The following is an 18,422-nucleotide window of genomic DNA, read 5'->3' on the forward strand; positions in this document are numbered from 1 at the left end:
CACTTCACTCCAGCCTCCACCCGCTCCTTAACCCATAGCAGCTACTAATCTGTTCTCCATTTTTAGATTCTTGTCATTTTAAGAACTTTATATAAATGGAGGCATTCAGTATGCCAACTTCTCGGACTGGCTTTTTTTCACTCAGCCTGGAGATCCTTCCAAGTTTTATGTGTCTCGATAGTTTGTTCCTTTTTATTGCTGTGATATGGATGTACCACAGTTTAACTGTTTATTGAAGAACATCTGGGTTGCTTCAAGTTTTTGTCTATTACAAATAAAAGTGCTACGGAAATTTGTGTATAGTTTTTGTGTGAACATAAGTTTTCATTTCTCTGGGATAAATGCTTGGGAGTACAATTACTGGGTCATATGGTAATTACGTTTCGTTTTTTTAAGAAACTGCCAAACTGTTTTCCAGAGCAGCGACATCATTTTACATTCCCATTAGTAATATATGAGTGATCTAGTTTCTCTGCATCCTAGCCAGCATTTGGGGTTACCACTATTTTTCATTTTAGCCATTCAGATAGTTGTGTAGGGGTATCTCATTGTGGCTTTAATTTGCACTTCCTTAATGGCTAATGAGGTTGAACATTTGTTTTATGTGCTTATTTGCCATCTGTATATCCTCTTTGGTGAAATGTCTGTTCATTTCTTTTGCCCGTTTTCTAATTGAATTGTTTGATTTTTTTTTTTTTTTGCTGTTTTTGAGATTTCTTTATATATTCTAGGTACTAGACCTTTGTCAGATACGTGGTTTCCAAATATTTTCCCTCATTTTGTAGCTTGTCTTTTCATCTTCTTAACAGAGTCTTTTGCAAAACAAGTTTTTAATTTTAATGAAGTCCAGTTTATCAAGTTTTCTTTTCATGGATCCTGTTTTTGATGTCGAACTCTTTGTCTAGATCTAGAATTCAAAAAGATTTGCTCATATATCTTTTTGTAAAGGTTTTTATAGTTTTCCATTTTCTTTCTTTTCTTTTTTTATTTTAAGAGTGGCACCTGAGCTAACAACTGTTGCCAATCTTTTTTTTTTTTTCCTGATTTTTCTCCTCAAATCCCCCCAGTTCATAGTTGCGTATTTTTTAGTTGTGGGTCCTTCTAGTTGTGGCATGTGGGACATCACCCCAGCATGGCCTGATGAACGGTGCCATGTCTGTGCCCAGGATCCCAACTGGTGAAACCCTGGGCCACTGAAGCGGAGCGTGTGAACTTAGCCACTCGGCCAAGGGGCCAGCCCCTCAATTTTCTATTTAAGTCTGTGAATCTACTTTCAGTTATTTTTGTATCAAGTGTCATGATCAGATATAGGCTCTTTTTTTTTTCCCCCATGAATGTCCATTTGCTTCAGCACCATTTGTTGAAAAGTCTATTCTTTCTCCATTATTGCTTTTGCACCTTTGTAGAAAATCAGTTGAGTGTATTTGTTTGGGTCAATTTCTGGGTCTTCTAATCTGTTCTGTTGATCTATGTATCCATACATCATCTAATACCACACAATCTTGATTACTAAAACTAAATAAATCTTGAAGTTGGATAGGCTGATTCCTCCCACTATATTCTTTTTAAAAATTGTTTTAGCAAGGCCAGGCTGTTGGTGCAGCAGTTTAGTGTGCACGTTCTGCTTTGGCAGCCCAGGGTTCACCAGTTCGGATCCCGAGTGCGGACATGGCACTGCTTGGCTAAGTCATGCTATGGTAGGCATCCCACATGTAAAGTAGAGGAAGATGGGCATAGATGTGAGCTCAGGGCCCATCTTCCTCAGTAAAAAGAGGAGGATTGGCAGCAGATGTTAGCTCAGGGCTAATCTTCCTCAAAAAGAAAAAAATTGTTTTAGCTATTCTAATTCCTTTGCTTTTCTGGATAGATTCTAGGGTAATATTGTCTATATAACAGAAAATTTTCTGTTTTTAATATTTTAGTATTTTAATAGAAATTAGGTTAAACCTGTATATCGTTTATGAAGAGTAGACATCTTACTTACATTGAGTCTTCCAATCCATGAGCACAGTGTCTTTCCATTTATGTAGACCTCCTTTGACTTCTTTCATCAGTGTTGTGTAGTTTTCTGCATTTAAGTCCTGTACATATTTTGTTAGACTTACACTTAAGTATTTAGTTTTTATTTCGCACAAGAGTTAAGTGGTATTGCATTTAAGATTTTGGTGTCCACATGTTCCTTGAAATACATTTTTGTGTGTTTATCTTGTATCCTGAAATCTTACTAAATGTACTTATTAGTTCTAGAAAGTTTTTTTGTTTTTGGTAGATTCCTTGGAATTTTCTATGTAGAAAATCATGTTTTCTTCGACTAGGAACAAATTTGCTTCTCATCTCCTTGCCTTTTATTTCCTTCACTTGCCTTACTGTATTGACTTGCACTTCTAGTGCTGTGTTGAATAACGTGGTGAGAGTGGACAGCTTTGCCTTGCCTCCAGTTTTAGGGGAAGAGCATTCATTCTTTCACCATTAAGTATAGTGTCAGCTACAGTTTTTTGTAGACATACATCATCAAGTTCAGGAAGTCTCTATTCCTAGTTTTCTGAGAGTTTTGATCATGAATTTTGTGAAAGACTTTTTTTTTACATCAATTGATATCACATTGATATGATCATGTGATTTTTCACCCTCAGCCTTTTAATATGGTGGATTACACTGACTGATTTCCAAATATTGAACCAGCCTTTCATTCCTGGAATCCTATTTGGTCAGGATATATAATTCTTTTTATACATTGTTGAATTCTACTTGCTAAAGTTTTATTAAAGATATTTGCATCTATATTTTGATGGCTATTTGCCTGTACTTTTGTTTTTTTGTTCTGCCTTTGTCTGGTTTTGGTATTAGAGTAATGCTAGTTTCATAAAATGGATTAGAATATGTTCCCTTCTCTTCCATTTTCTGGGAGAGATTGTATAGAATTGGTGTTAATTCTTCTTCAAACATTTGGTAAAATTCTCAAGTAAAACCATCTGGGCCTGGAAATTTTGGAAGGAGGAGTTTTTAAATTATGAATTTAATTTTCTTCTTAGTTATAGGGTTATTCAAATTATCTATTTCATATTGGATGATTTGTAGTAATTTTTATTTTTCAAGGAATTGGTCCATTTCATCCAAATTGTGAAGTTTACGTGTGTAGAGTTGTTTGTAGTATTTCCTTGTTATCCTCTAGGGTCTATAATGATATCCTCTGTTATATTCCTTATTATTGTCAGATGAGAGTGGAAATGTAGGCTCCCTATGTGGTCTCCACTGACATCTAGGGGTGGGAGGAGTGGAGGGTGGGGCGGGGCCCTTAGTTCAACCTGAAGAACGTGGAAGTCTAGGCTCCCCACTGGGACTTTGCTAATATGGATGTAGGTGGGACCACAGTGTTTTCTGTGGTGTTTGACTGGAGTAGAGCAGTTATTGTCTAAAAGTTTTCTATCTTGTTAGGCTGCACTTTCCTTTTTTGTCTGCACCTGTTGGCACTTATAAATTGCTGGCTTCTTAACTCCAAGTCAGGGTTATATGAGGCAAAAGGAAAACCAAGGGAACTTACCCACTGTGTTCTCCCTTTGATCTCAAGGTCTCTAGCCAGTCTGCCTTCTCTCCCTTTTCAGAGTCTTTTTATGTTTGTTTTATATATAATGTCCAGGTTTTCAGTTCTACCCAGGGATAAATAAGGAAAAATATATCTACTTTATCTTCCTGTAAGCAGAAGTACTATAGGCCGCATACGTATTTTTTAATTGAGGTAAAATTTGTCATTTGAAAGTATAGAATTCAGTAATTTTGAAGTATATTTACAAGGTTGTACAACCAACAGCACTATCTAATTCTAGAACATTTTCATCACTCGAGAAAGAAACTCCATACCCATCAGCAGTCACTCTCTTTTCCTCCTCTTTCCCTAGCACTTGGCAATCACTAATCTGCTTTCTGTTTTTATGAATTTGCCTATTCCAAACATTTCATATAAATGAAGTAATATGTGTCCTTTTGTGTCTAACTTCTTTATTTAGCATGTCTTCAAGGTTCTTCCATGTTGTAGCATGTATCAGAATTTTGTTCCTTTTTATGGCTGCATAATATTTCATTGTATGGTTATACCACTTTTGTGTATCCATTCATCAGTTGATGGACAATTAAGTTGCTTTGACTTTTGACTATTATGAATAATGCTGATGTAAACATTCATGCACAAGTTTTTGTGTGAATATGTTTTCAATTCTCTTGAGTATATATCTAGGAGTGGAATTGCTGGATCATATGGTAATTCTATGTTTAACTTTTCGAGGAATACCAAACTATTTTCCACAGTGGCTGCACCATTTTACCTTCCTACAAGAAATGTATGAGAGTTCCTGTTTCTCCATATCCTCACTAACACTTATTTTTCATTTTTTAAATTATAGCCATCCTAGCAGGTGTGAAGTAGTAATTCATTATGGTTTTCTTTTTCATTTCCCTGATGGCTAGTGATGTTGAACATCTTTTCATATGCTTATTGGCTATTTGTATATCTTCTTCAGATAAATGACAATCCAAAATCTTGCCCATTTTTAACTTGTATTATTAGTATTTTTATTATTGAGTTGTGAGAGTTCTTTATATATTCTGGATACTAGATCCTTATCAGATATATGGTTTGCAAATGTTTTCTCCCATTCTCTGGAATTTTTTTTTACTTTCTTGATAGTGTCCCTTAACATCCAAAAGTTAATCTTTTTTTTTCTGAGGAAGATTGGCCCTGGGCTAACATCTATGCCAATCTTCCTCCACTTTATATGCAGGTTGCTACCACAGCATGGCTGATGAGTGGTGTAGGTCCGCACCGAGGATCCAAACCCACAAACCCAGGCTGCTGAAGTGGAGTGTGCTGCATTTAACCACTACGCCATAGGGCCAGCCCCAGAAGTTTTTAATTTTTGATGATGGTCAAATCTGTCTTTTAGATATTATATCTGAGTAACTGTTGGCTAATTGAAGGTCACAAAAGTTTATACCTATGTGTTCTTCTAAGAGCTTTCTAGTTCTGGTTCTTACACTTAGATCTTTGATCCATGTTGGGTAAATTTTTGTATATGGTATGAGGTAGAGGTACAAACTGATTCTTTTGCATGTGGATATCCAGATGTCTCAACACAACTTATTGGAAAGATTATGCTTTCTCCCATTGGACGGTCTTGACATCCTTGTAGAAATCAACTGAGCATAGATGTATGAGTTTATTTCTGGACTCCCAATTCTATTTCATGATCTATATGTCTGTCCTTATGCTATCTTGATTACTATATCACACTGTCGTGATGACTATAGCTTTGCAGTGAGTTTTGAAATAAGCATGAGTCCCTTCAACTTTGTTCTTCCTTTTCAAAATAGTTTTGGCTCTCTGAGTTGCTTGCATTTCCTTATGAATTCTGGATCAACTGGTAAATTTCTGCAAAAAAAAAGCAGTTGGAATTTTGTTAGGGGTTACAATGAATCTTAGATCAATTTGGGAGTATTGCCTTCTTAATATATTGTCTTCCAAACTGTGAATATGGGATGCCTTTCAATTTATGGGATGCCTTTCAAAATTTAGGTTTTCTTTAATTTCTTCAACAATGTTTTATAGCTTTTAGTGTGCAACTCTTGCTCCTCTTTTGTTAAATTTATTACCAAGTATTTTATTCTTTTTGTAAATAAAATTGTTTTCTTAATTTTATTTTCAGATCGTTCATTGCTAGTGTACAGAAATGCAATTGATTTTTGTTATTGATCTTGTATCCTGCAATTTTCTGAACTCATTAGCTCTAATTGTGTGTGTGTAGGTTTCTTAGTATTTTCTGTTTATAATGTCATGTCATCTGCACATAAAAATACTTTACTTTTTTCTTGTTAATATGGATTCTTTTTTTTCTTTTTCTAATTGCTCTGGGTAGAACCTCTAGTACAATATTAAATAACAGTCATGAAAGTAGTCATCCTTGTCTTGTTCCTGATCTTAGAAGGAAAGCTTTCAGCGTTTCACCATTAAGCATGGTGTTAGCTGTGGATTTTCCATAGATGTCCTTTTCATCTTCAAAGGCAATAATTCTAACTCACCATTCTGCAAAGTTGCATTTTTTTTCTCCTGAAATATTGAGGCAGGACCAAGGAAGGGCTGACAGTTGAATAGATTCAAGATAGTAATTTTGACAGAGGGATACAATAGAAGCATGAGAGATAAGAGTAAGGGTGATATTGGCAAGAGAACGGTGAAGTGATGGGCCAGGAAGTCTGTGGCTACACGGAGAAAGAACTGAAAAGGAATGGTGAGATTGAGGGGGACGATGGTATAAGGGTGAGGATTTGATGATGTCAATAATAGGTTTAATGGAAGAAAAGGATGGAGAGATCTAGAAGGATAGAAGTTGAGTTCAAATAATGGGATATTGAGGCTTAAGATTTGTATGTAGTGCACTGGGCTGGAGGTGGGAGCAGTGAAGTGATTGATTGCAAAGAGCACAAGGGATCTTTTTTAAGGTGATAGAAATGTTCTAAAACTGAAATTTGGTGATGTATGCGCATCTCTTTAAACTTACTTAAAATCATTCGTATGCTTAAAAAAAGTTGGTCACTAAAATGTTGTAAAATGGGTACAAAAAATACATTAGTATAGGGATCAGTTCTAAGAGATGATAAGGCTGAGGGTGAGGTCATGAGAATGAGTGGCTGCAGTGGAGCAGGGGGAGGAGAGGATCAATATCTGGTGGATTATCCACATAGACACTGAAATCTCCGAAATGGTGGTAAGAACTTAGGATGTAGAGGAAGGCGACTTTTCTACTGCCAAGTTTTTAAAACAGTGTAGGGACAAGATTGATTTGTAGAAGACATTGATAAAGAGAATTAAAGAATGATTTCAATGAATACCACAAGACTGATAGGCAAGTACTTTCCCCACATCCCCAGGAGACCTGTTTGCTTGACCTTTAGTTGATGGTTTAGTAAAATTTGATATTAGTTCTATGTAATAATTGTAATGTATGCAATACTGTTCTAATGGTAAGTGGGAACTACATAAGATGTGTAATCCCTTCCAGTAGATAGTTGACAATCTACTTGGGAAAACCAAAGATACACATTTGAAAAGTTTAGTAACAACCACTAGCATCTATTGGAGTGGCTATAATAAAACAGGGAAAAAAAGAATAAATTCACAATACCAAGTGCTGGAGAGGATGTGGAGCACCTGGAATTCTCACACATTGCTTGTGGGAATGCAAAATGGTTCAGCCTCCTTGGAGAACAGTTTGGCAGTTTCTTATAAAGTTAAACATACACTTATCATATGACAGAGCAATCTCACTTACAGGTATTTACCCAAGAGAAATGAAGACATATGTCCATATGGAAACTTGAATACAGATGTTTGTAACAGCTTTATTCAAAATTTGTCCAAATGTCCACTGACTGGTAAATAGATAAATTGTGGTACATTCATACATACCATAGAATACTACTCAGCCAAAAATAAAATAAAAGAACTGATAAATGCAACAACATGGATGAATACCAAAAGCATTATGTGAAGTAAAAGAAGGCAAACTCAAAAAGCTACTCATTGTATAATTTCATTTATATGACACTCTGAAAAGACAAAACTATCAGAAGTGAATACAGATCAGTGGATGCCAGGGACTGGGTTGGGGGAGGGATAGACTGTAAAGGGGCATGGAGAAGCTTTTTGGGATGATGGACTGCGGTGATTAGATGTCTATGTGTTTGCCGAAATTTGTAGAATGTACCTAAAAAGGGTAAATTCTACTGCATGTAAATTATACCTTAATAAACATGATTTTACGAAAAAGTTTAATAACCATATCAAACCAGTCATTTCTACATTAATTGCACAGTTTCCAAACTTTTTGGTGTCAGGATAGTTTTATACTCTTTAAAATTAGTAAGGACCTCAAAAAATGTTTGTTTGTGTGGGTTATATCTACTGATACATTTATATGCTGATATATTTATTTTACTGGAAATTAACACTGAGAAAATTTTTTTGAATTCATCTATTAATTCATTTAAAGTAATAATAATTCAATTACATGTTAACACAGAACATATTTTATATGAAAAATAATGCTGTTTTCCAAAACAAAAAACACTAGTGGGAAGAGTAACATTGCTTTATATTTTTGTAAATCTCTTTAAGGTCTGGCTTAATAGCAGACAGTTGGATTCTCAGACCTGCTTTGGCATTTAATTTGTTGTGATATGTTGTTTTGGTTAAAGTATTTGAAGGAAATCCAGGCTGACACAGATATTTAGTTGGAGAAGCAAGGAATATTTTCATTGCCTATTCAGATGGTTGTGGGTATTCTTCTTTGCTGTGACACCACAAGATGAAAGAGGTAATTTCATGAAGTTTAGTTGCAATGTGAAATCTTAAGCCAAATCGGTGAACTTCTTATACTGTTAAACTACAATCCATTAGTCTATCTGGGATTTTGAATAGATTTTTTACCCATACATGATTTTGTAACATTATGTATCGATCATTTGGAAAATATTGATTCATTGAATTTTCCAAGCCTTCTGATGTTTTATCATACAATATCAAAGAATCACATTTGTTGGTATCATCACTGATCTCCCCAGAAAAGTATTTTAAGTATTGGAAAGACTGTCAAGCTCACAGTGGCAGATACAAAGTTTCCAAAATATTAATTTTTGCTTGAAAATGTAAACTTTTTTCATTGGCAAAAAATACCGCCAAGTGTTTTCCATGAAATGACAGGCTTCCTTCATTCACTTATCAGAAAATTGCTGCCAAATACCAAGTGTGAATAGCCACAGTTTGTCTGTCAGTCATACTTACAAGTAAAATTGTATGATTAATAACCAAAATATGCAAAGAATTCCTACAACTCAATAACAAAAGGGCAAACAAACCAATTCAAAGGTGAGAAAGGACTTGAGCCTGGCCCAGTGGTGTAGTGGTTAAGTTCGTGTGCTCTGCTTCAGCAGCCCAATATTTGCAGTTTCAGATCCTGAGTGCAGACCTAGCACTGCTTGTTGAGCCATGCTGTGGCAGCGTCTCACATAAAATAGAGAAAGATCAGCACAGATGTTAGCTCAGGGCCAGTCTTCCTCACACATATACAAAAAAAGTCTTTTTTCACTCCAAGATCAGAAGTAATAAGAGGCAGCCCTGATCGCCTAGTAGTTAAAGTTTGGTGTGCTCTGCTTCAGTGGCCTGGATTTGGTTCCCTGGTGCAGAACCTCACCACTTGTCTGTCAGTAGCCATGCTGTGGCAGCGTCTCACATAGAAGAACTAGAAGGGCTTACAAATCGAATATACAACTGTGTATTGGGGCTGTGTATTGGGGCAAAAACAAAAGAGAGTAAAATTGGCAACACATGTTAGCTCAGGGCAATCCAGGAAAAAAAAAGGAAGTAATAAGAATCATACTGGGGCCGGCCCGGTGGCGCAGTGGTTAAGTTTGCACGTTCTGCTTTGGTGGTCTGGGATTTGCTGGTTTAGATATTGAGTGTCAACATGGCACAGCTTGGCAAGCCATGCTAATCTTCCAAAAAAAAACCCCTAAAAAAACCTACCCCCGCCTTCCCCCGAAAAAAGAATCATACCAACAGTAATAGTGTATTTGTGGATTAGGTTACAATTTATAATATGCTTCCATCAGTCTATAAGCTACATGTCAGGACCATTGTATTCTGAATACAATGAATATTGATTGGTGCCCCCTAGGGTTGCACCACACCCAGCCATGCCATGGACCATGTCTGTTTGCTCCACAGTACTGTTCAGCTCTTGTAGAGAGCAACTAACAGGGGCTCAATAAACTTGTTGAAATACTTTATTGCGTGAATAAGGCAGTAAGTGGAAATATTTTGGTCTTTAATGGAGAGGCAGTGAAGGAAACTTTCCTTGGGTTAAAAAAAAGAGAAGGGAAAGAAAATTAGGGCAACTTGTAATCGTATCAAATGATAATAAAAAGATCCCAGCAGGATGTTAAGCATCTATAACCTTGGAAAAGTTGCTCCTATAGAGGAGTTAATATAGGTCAAACCCTTAATGCACTGTCATGCTTTTTTCCCAAAAATATTTCTAAAGCATGAGTTGAGAAACTCACTAAAAATGTCTTTGCTTCAATATTAAACAAATGAGAGAATCACAGTAAGTATAGTTGCAAAATTTTAAAGGATTCAGTTATCAAGGTAGGAAGGAAGGAAAGGTGGGGAGGGGAGAAAGACAAGCACATGCACGAATAATGAATGATTTCTCATCCCAGGTCTTTCTTATGTTTTGAAGACTATGAAATGAAGGGTATCACTGCTGCTTGTGAAATGGTGATAACAATAATTACCTCTCAGGGTTGTTGTGAATCTTAAATATGATCACCAGCAGAATTCCTTGTACACAGCAGGCACAATGTTTCTTATGGTGTGAATTTTAACAGTTGCCATAGAACTGGTGAACTTGCTGTGCACATAGAGAAGGTCTCCTGTGTATCTGGAGGCTAGGCAGAAGTTTAGAAGTTAATACTGTTGTTGGTATCTTGATGTTTATATTCCCAGCAGGTATCTCCTCCTCTCCTTTCTGGTAATAAGGGTGGCATAGACCATCAGCTGGTCAGTCAGAGTTCCTCTCTAGGGTTTTAAATGGATCTGGCAGAGAAGAGACCCTTTTTCTCCATTGTGAAGTTGGGGCGATGTGACCTAGAACTGGGGGTATCCACCAGCAGATAAGCTGTTGGAGACAGTGGAGCCGATGCTGGAAGCAAAGATGGAGATGCATCCAGGTTCATCTCCTCCTTCCCTCCATCGTTCATATGATCTAATATGGGCTTCTTTTCGGCTTAAGCTAGTTCAAGTCGGGTTTTTGTCTCTTGCAACCATGAGAGTCCTGATAAATGCAAAAACAACTTTGCAGTGTTTACATTAATTTTTAAGTTCTCTGTTAAGGGTCTCTAATTTTGGAAGCAATTGTGTTATCTGTCACTTATAGCTTTTACCTTATCTGTGTGATTTATTTTAATTTGAAAAGCCAATTTAGAAATATCACAAGATACTTCTTAACATTAATTAAGATACAATACATAAAAACACACAGCTTTTTAGATACTATTTTGTAGCTTTCTGTAACATCAGTATGTTGCATTATTTATTCAATGTTTTCAGTAGAGTAACAGTAGTATGCTTAAATGTAATTTTATGAGGTATGAGCATTTAAGTGACTGCAGAGTTTTCAGTTGGATTTCAATCTGGCATTCCCTCATGGAAATATGATTGTTGTAGGCATTCCTCATGACACAGCACAGTGATTTGAGAGGTAATTTAGAAGAGTTTTTATATTACACTAAAGAGTTGAAAGAGAAAAATGTCAGACTTCCTGGATCCAAATGATAGAAGACCTGGACATCCTAGGAGAAGCAAAGATTTGAGAGCCTGTCATATTGATTTTGTAAGCTAAAGCAGTAAAATAGTTTCTACCTGGACAGAACTTAATTATTAATTTTAATAATATTTATATTATTAATTATAATAATATTTACAGAATAAATATATAGAATAATACTTATAGAATAATTATAGAATTATTTCATTCAACTCAATAAGTAATATTACTGATCATTGTTATTAACTGTTTTATTCAGATATGCTTTCATACCATAAATTCACCTGTTTTTAGAGTAGAATTCAATGATTTTTAGTCAATTTACATAGTTGTGCAACCATCACCACAGTCCAAATTTAGCACATTTCTATCATCCTGAAAAGACCCCTTGTGCCCGTTCACAGTCACTCCCTGTCCCTACTCTAGCTCCAGATAACCACTAATCTATGTGCTTCTATAAATTTGCCTTTTCTGGAAAGTTGATGTAAATGGAATCATACAATATGCGTTTTTTGTGTCTGACTTCTTTCACTGACAACGTTTTTGAAGTCATCCATGTTATAACATGTATCAGTACTTCATTTCTTTTTATTGTTAAATAGTATACCATTATATGAATGTGACAGATTTCCTTCTCCATTTACAAATTGATAGACCTTTGGACCATTTCTGGGTTTTTTAGGTTATTATGAATAATACTGCTCTGAATACTCACCTACAAGTTTTTGTGTGGAAATATGTTTTAAATTCTCTTGGGTAGCTTCCGAGGAGTGGAATTGCATGACTTTATGGTAAATTTGTGTTTAACTTTTTAAGTAACTGCCAAACTGTTTTCCCAAGAGGCTGTAACATTTTACATTCCCATCAGTGAAGTATGAGTTTCCTCATACTTTGTTACAGTCTCCACTTGTTATTGTCTGTCTTTTTGATTATTGCCCTTCTACTGGGTGTGTATAGTGGTATCTCAGTTTTAATCTAATTTCCTTAATAACTAATGAAGCTGAGCACCTTTTTTGTGTCTATTGGCCATTTATGTATCTTCTCTGGTAAGACGTCTATTGACATTTTTTTGCCCATTTTTAAATTGGGTTGTTTGTACTCTTGTTATTACTGGTTATTATTAATGGTTCTCTGATTGGGACAGGTCTGATATGATCATGAGCAGAATAAGTTTCCTACCTATTCTGGAAATCTGACAAATGTCCAGATTTCTGTACATGTACTGCAATGTCTATGCAACTGAAATAGCGTGTGGCATTTTTTTTTTTTTTAAGATTTCATTTTTTCCTTCTTCTTCCCAAAGCCCCCACGTACGTAGTTGTATAATTTTAGTTGTGGGTCCTTCTAGTTGTGGCATGTGGGATGCCGCCTCAGCATGGCTTGATGAGTGCTGCTATGTCTGCACCCAGGATCCGAACCAGTGAAACCCTCGGCTACCAAAGTGGAGCGCATGAACTTTACCACTTGGCCACAGGGCCGCCCGCATGTGGCATTTAAACTTTTCTTTGTTGTTATTACAGAATAAAAGAGGCACTGGTGACAAGTGGTGGAATTTTGTAGAAATTTATAGAAATTTAGGCGTGTATGGAGACCACTGAAGAATGCTGAACAAGGCGGCGTTTGCCAGCATGCATCATCATGGGCAAGCAGGGCAGCCGCCATTGTTATTCTCCACAGGAAAGCACTCCTGGAGAGACACCAGCACACTTTCCCAGCTGCCTTAACCCGTAAACGCTGATTAGTGAATACTCACTAGTTCTACCTTAGTTTGAGATATTCCTGAATTTTATTTCGCTTATCATTTGGTGATTCATAAAAAGGATTATTGAGCAACTTTTGAATTACTTATAACTATTAAATGATGATTGTTAAATGCTTTATTAATGTAAAGGATCTGGAATGTGAAATAGTGTGTTTTGGTTATGTTCAATTCACACTGGGTTATAGATTGGAAAGACTCTTATTTTACTTCCTTGAATTGCTCCTTCTATAGTTTTTTCATTCTTGGTTGTCCTCTATCATGTGTCACTAAGTGTTTGTATACACATCCAGCTCTCAAAGGTGATCTATGGGGGCAGCCCTGTGGCAGAGTAGTTAAGTCCATGGGCTCTGCTTTGGTAGCCCAGGGTTTCACTGGTTCGGATCCTGGGCGTGGACATGGCACTGCTCATCAGGCCATGCTGAGGCGGCGTCCCATATGTCACAGCTAGAAGGACCCACAAGTGCAATATACAACTATGTACCAGGGGGCTTTGGGGAGAAAAAGCAATTAAAAAAAAAGAAAAAAGATTGGCAATAGTTGTTAGCTCAGGTGCCAATCTTTAAAAAAGAAGTGAGCTACAGAAACTTAATAAATTATAAACTTTTAGTTTTGGAAGGATCATTAATCATTCAAGATTCAGATGTACTAGACAGGGAAGTATAACGTGTGGAGATTTTGATTCCTTAGGTCTGAGATGGGGCCTGGGGTCTGTTTGTATGAGCAGAGTTTGAAGTGAGTCTTAGTATCAGACAAGTGTCGGAACCAGTGGTGTGGTAGACACAGCAGGTCTTTAGGTATCAGTTGGACCTGGGTTCTAGTCACATCTCATTTAATTGCTAGTTGTGTGTTTTTGGGCATATAAACCACCTTCTTAAGTCTTAGTTTTCTCTAATAAGAGTACTTACTTCATAGAATTGAGAGGATTAAAAGAAATTACATACATAAAGAGTGGGCCCCGGGGGCCAGCCCTGTGGCATAGTGGTTGGGTTTGTGTGCTCTGCTTCAGTGGCCTGGGGTCTGCCGGTTTGGATCCTGGGCACAGACCTACACACCACTCGTCAAGCCAGGCTGTAGTGGCATCCCACATGGAAGAACTAGAAGGACTCACAACTAGGATATATAACTACATACTGGAGCTTTGGGGAGAAAAAAATATAAAGAGTGGCCCCATAATAAATATGCAACAAACGTTATCTATTGTAATTATGTTCCATTTAACAACAATAAGCAGACAAATATTTGAAGACTTATGGGCAATGATAAAGAAGACTCGTTCTTTGCCCTTAAGAAATTTACTGATTAGTAATGGGGTAGGGATGAGATTTTTAAAGTGAAGGCACTAAGTTATATCATCAAATAAATTAAGAGCCATTTTTTTGAAGAAAGGCAATGACATGAGCAGACATTGCTAGAATTGGGGTGTTAAGTGAATGTATGGGGTGGAGTAGGGTGTGAACCAGGAAGAATAAAGACCTAGAGGTAAGAAATGATAAATCATCTTCAGCAAACAGTGAACAGTCTCATTGGTCTCTTTCATATGGCAAACTTGGAGTAGTATCAGGAGATAAGGAAAGAAAAATAGGTTGGGTTTTGAGAAAAGATTTAAGGAGTTTTGCTTTTGTTTCTGTTACAGCCCAAGGTGGGGGCATGGGTGGTTGTCTGCCTGCTTCAAGACATGCCAATAGTCAAGAGGCAAGGTGGTAGGAGAGAAAGGACTTTATTACGGATTGCTAGCAAGAGGGAAGATGGCTGACTACTGTCTGAAAGAACCATCTTACACAACAAAGACTACAGGCCAGACATATAGGGAGCTGGTCTCTGAGTGGGGGAGGCACCTGGTCTCCTGGTTCCGGCATTCGTCTGATTTCCGGGTACTGTCAGACATCTGCTCTTAGTTCCTGATAGTCTTTTGTTTTACTAGATGTGCATCAGAGACTGGAGTAAGGCCCTTACACCCTGCTCTTTCAGTTGTCATTGACGATGGCTATCAGTATAGACTCTGCCCAGAGTCATCACATTCCTAAGGAACTCAAAAGAACAAAGGTAGCAATTTATAGCATCTGGGAGGGGCCATAACATGTACAGAACACGTCTGCGTTACTTAATCAGAAGTCATTCAAAGCTGCAATATAATTTCTCTTCTACAACGACTTCCCTTCTGTCAACCTTGTGTTGAGCTGGTATCATTTCCACTAAAGCTTTTGAACAGGAGAATGTTAGTGAGAATATACTTCAATCTTCTAAAAAATGTACTTTATAAGATTAACCTGGTAATAGTGTGAGGGTAAGAACTGATTCAGGGGGAAAATTAGTGCCTCAATAATAACAGTATTTTAATAATAATTAAGGGTTGATAACACTGGCAATCTACATCTCAAAACGAAATGCAGATGCTTAAAGTGCATCTGAAAGAAGCCGTGTACAATTCCTACATTCCGGGTAAATGAAGAAAAAATTGTCCAAACTAAAAATTTTCTAAGGCGAGTCTGTTAAATCCGTAGCTCTCAACTTTGAGGGCCAAAAGGTGGGGGTAGGGAACAGAGGAGCGCCCCAGGCAAGACAGACAAGGAACGGGCACCCCAGCCAGCGGGGGCGTGTGCAGGGGAGGGGACACGGATGGAGGTGCGCGGCAGCTCCGGGGTATCGCGAGAGTTGGGCGGGCCGAGCAATCGCAGCAGTCAATTCCCCCACCCTCCCGGGAGGAGCCGCCGGCCCTGGACTCTCCAAATTCTGAGCTCTCATCATGGCGGCGGCGGCGGCCGCCGCGGCCGTCGGGGGGTCGCAGTCGCCCCAAGCCGAGCTGCCCGCGCCCGGGCTGGCCCTGGACAAGGCGGCCACCGCCGCGCACCTGAAGGCGGCCCTCAGCCGGCCGGACAACCGGGCAGGTGCTGAGGAGCTGCAGGCGCTGCTGGAGCGGGTGCTGAGCGCCGAGCGGCCGCTGGCTGCGGCTGCGGACGGCGAGGAGGCAGCGGCGGCCGGCGGCGGGGGCGGTCCGGGGGCGGCCGAAGAGGAGGCCCTGGAGTGGTGTAAGTGCCTTCTGGCGGGCGGCGGCGGCTACGACGAGTTCTGCGCGGCGGTGCGGGCCTACGACCCCGCGGCGCTCTGCGGCCTGGTCTGGACAGCCAACTTCGTGGCCTACCGCTGCCGGACGTGCGGCATCTCCCCCTGCATGTCGCTGTGCGCCGAGTGCTTCCACCAGGGCGACCACACCGGGCACGACTTCAACATGTTCCGCAGCCAGGCCGGGGGCGCCTGTGACTGCGGGGACAGCAACGTGATGCGGGAGAGTGGGTGAGTGAAGCCCTCCCCCGGGGCGCGGTGCACCGCGGGCAGCGCAAGCCGGGGTCTGGGGAGACTGGGGGTGGGACTGGGAGCCGACCCTGAGCTGTCAAGGGAAAGGAGTGGGGGAGGGTGCAGCCACATGGGGATGGAGGTGACTGAGCTGTCAGCGGTGGAAAGGGGGTGGGGAGGAGGGGAGATCGAAGAGCATGTTTAGAGAACGGGGCTGTGAATTGCAGGGAAGCCAGGGCGAGTGAGTGATAGCGAGAGGAGTGCCAGTGCGTGGGGTAGGACGGCAGGGGGGGGAAAAGGATACTTGAGGAATCTGGTGTCGAGCTGTCAATTGTGTACTTGTTGGGAAAGGCTGTAAAGCTGCCTGATTCTTGGGAAGAAGCTGATGATGTGATTTGGATTGTCTGGGGAGAGGATGGTACTGGACACCGAATTGGGTCGCGGGATGGTGAGAGTCGAGGAGGTGGTCTTGCGACTGCAGGGAGGACAGCTTGGGGAAAAGGACTTCTGAGCTGTCAGTGTGTGTCAGTATGAGGGAAGGAGCTCTTGAGCTGAAGGGAGTTGAGGGAGGAGGGAAGGGGAGGGGCCTGCATGAAAAGTGACTGTTGAGCTGTCAGTGGAGTATTTGGTGTGCTGGAACGACATCTAGAATTGGGCTACTGAGCAGTCAGTTATAGAATACCCTCCATACCAGAAGAACAAACAAAACACTGAGCGAATTAGGAATCAAGTGTTGGGTCTCCAGTTAAAAGGGCACTTTATTCACGGACTTACTATGTGAACGTCAGTCTAAAGGAGACACTCAACAAATGCTTTTTTGATAGGAGTGATGTACCACGGTATTGGGATTCAGGACAAAAGACATTTCAGTGGTTGGAATGAGTTATAGAGTTGGTACGTGTAGTGTCTTGGCTTCGGACATGATGTCAGTGTCTGGGGAAGTCCTGGGAAAAGAAAAATCTTACTGAAAGAGAGGAGATTTTAGCTGGGCAGTAGTTGAAAGAATGTTAGCAAATCCAGTTATTCAAGTTTTTCAACTTTAAAGTCTTATAATTAATAATAGAGTATAACCCCTTTAAAAATGGTCACTATCTTCTTCTTTGGAGTACTTGCAGCTTACTCTTACTCTGGAATGTTTGTATCTACTAGGTGCAAGCAAGGCACCAAGTTCCTAGGATATTAAAAATGAACAAGACATTGACCTACCCCTTAAGCCACTTACACTAGAGTAGAAAATGATAGATTCCTTAAGTAGTCTGGAAGTTAGAGAATGCATCTGCACTGGGAGTAAGAAAAAGGCTTCAGAAAGGAGATATTTTGGGCTTGTTAATAACAACAACAACAACAAACAGTAGTAATTGCAGCTAACATTTGAGATCTTAAAGTGAATGCCTGGCACTTAAAAGTATGTTTTAAAAATTAGTGTTTGAATAGGTAAAATACTGATATAGCTAAAGCAAAAAAATAAAAGATTGTTTGAAGTTTCCCTCCCATCTGCCCAGTTCCTTCCTGCCATGATTAGTTTCTCTTAGTGCAGAAAAGCAAGGATGAATATGTATTTTGACTCTTTTAGTCTCTTTTTATGCAAAAGGTAACATATCATATGCACTGTTCTACACATCTTGCATTTTTCACTTATCTAGGAGGTCTTTCCATGTCAGTGAATCAGTGTATTCCTTCTATTTTTTTTAAACTGCTGCATAGTGTTCCATGTCATGAATTTGCCATTCTTCATTTAATCATCACTTTTGATGGACATTTGGGTTTCTAGTATGAAATAAAAAACCTAGTATAACTGTCTTTTCACACCTGTGCAAGAATATCAGTGGGATAAATTCTCACAAGTGGTATTTCCAAATTGCCCTCCATAAGGCTTAGCACTAAGCAGAATATGAGACTGCTTGTTTTCCAACAGCCTTATCAACAGAGCATTATTAAAACTTTAGACTTCAAATATTAACTGCTTTACATGTTTTGACTTATGTAATCTTCAGTAA

The 18,422-nt window shown here is 39.0% G+C and overlaps 1 protein-coding gene across 8 annotated transcripts in view; it reads left to right on the forward strand.

Annotated features, from left to right (window-relative positions):
- Window positions 1-15,815: 15,815 nt before the first annotated feature.
- The window catches only part of UBR3 (ubiquitin protein ligase E3 component n-recognin 3), a 222,596-nt gene continuing 219,989 nt past the window's right edge, over window positions 15,816-18,422 (forward strand). For 6 of the 8 annotated variants that reach the window (XM_023623102.2, XM_023623103.2, XM_023623105.2 and 3 more), the window contains exon 1: window positions 15,816-16,425. In XM_023623102.2, the coding sequence (XP_023478870.1) occupies window positions 15,878-16,425 (548 nt within the window). In that variant the 5' untranslated portion in view covers window positions 15,816-15,877. The remainder of the gene's footprint in view (window positions 16,426-18,422) is intronic. The other 2 variants (XM_070241187.1, XM_023623108.2) reach the window with 1 other exon arrangement.

This window comes from Equus caballus, chromosome 18, assembly GCF_041296265.1.
Source record: "Equus caballus isolate H_3958 breed thoroughbred chromosome 18, TB-T2T, whole genome shotgun sequence".
Lineage (NCBI taxonomy): Eukaryota > Metazoa > Chordata > Mammalia > Perissodactyla > Equidae > Equus > Equus caballus.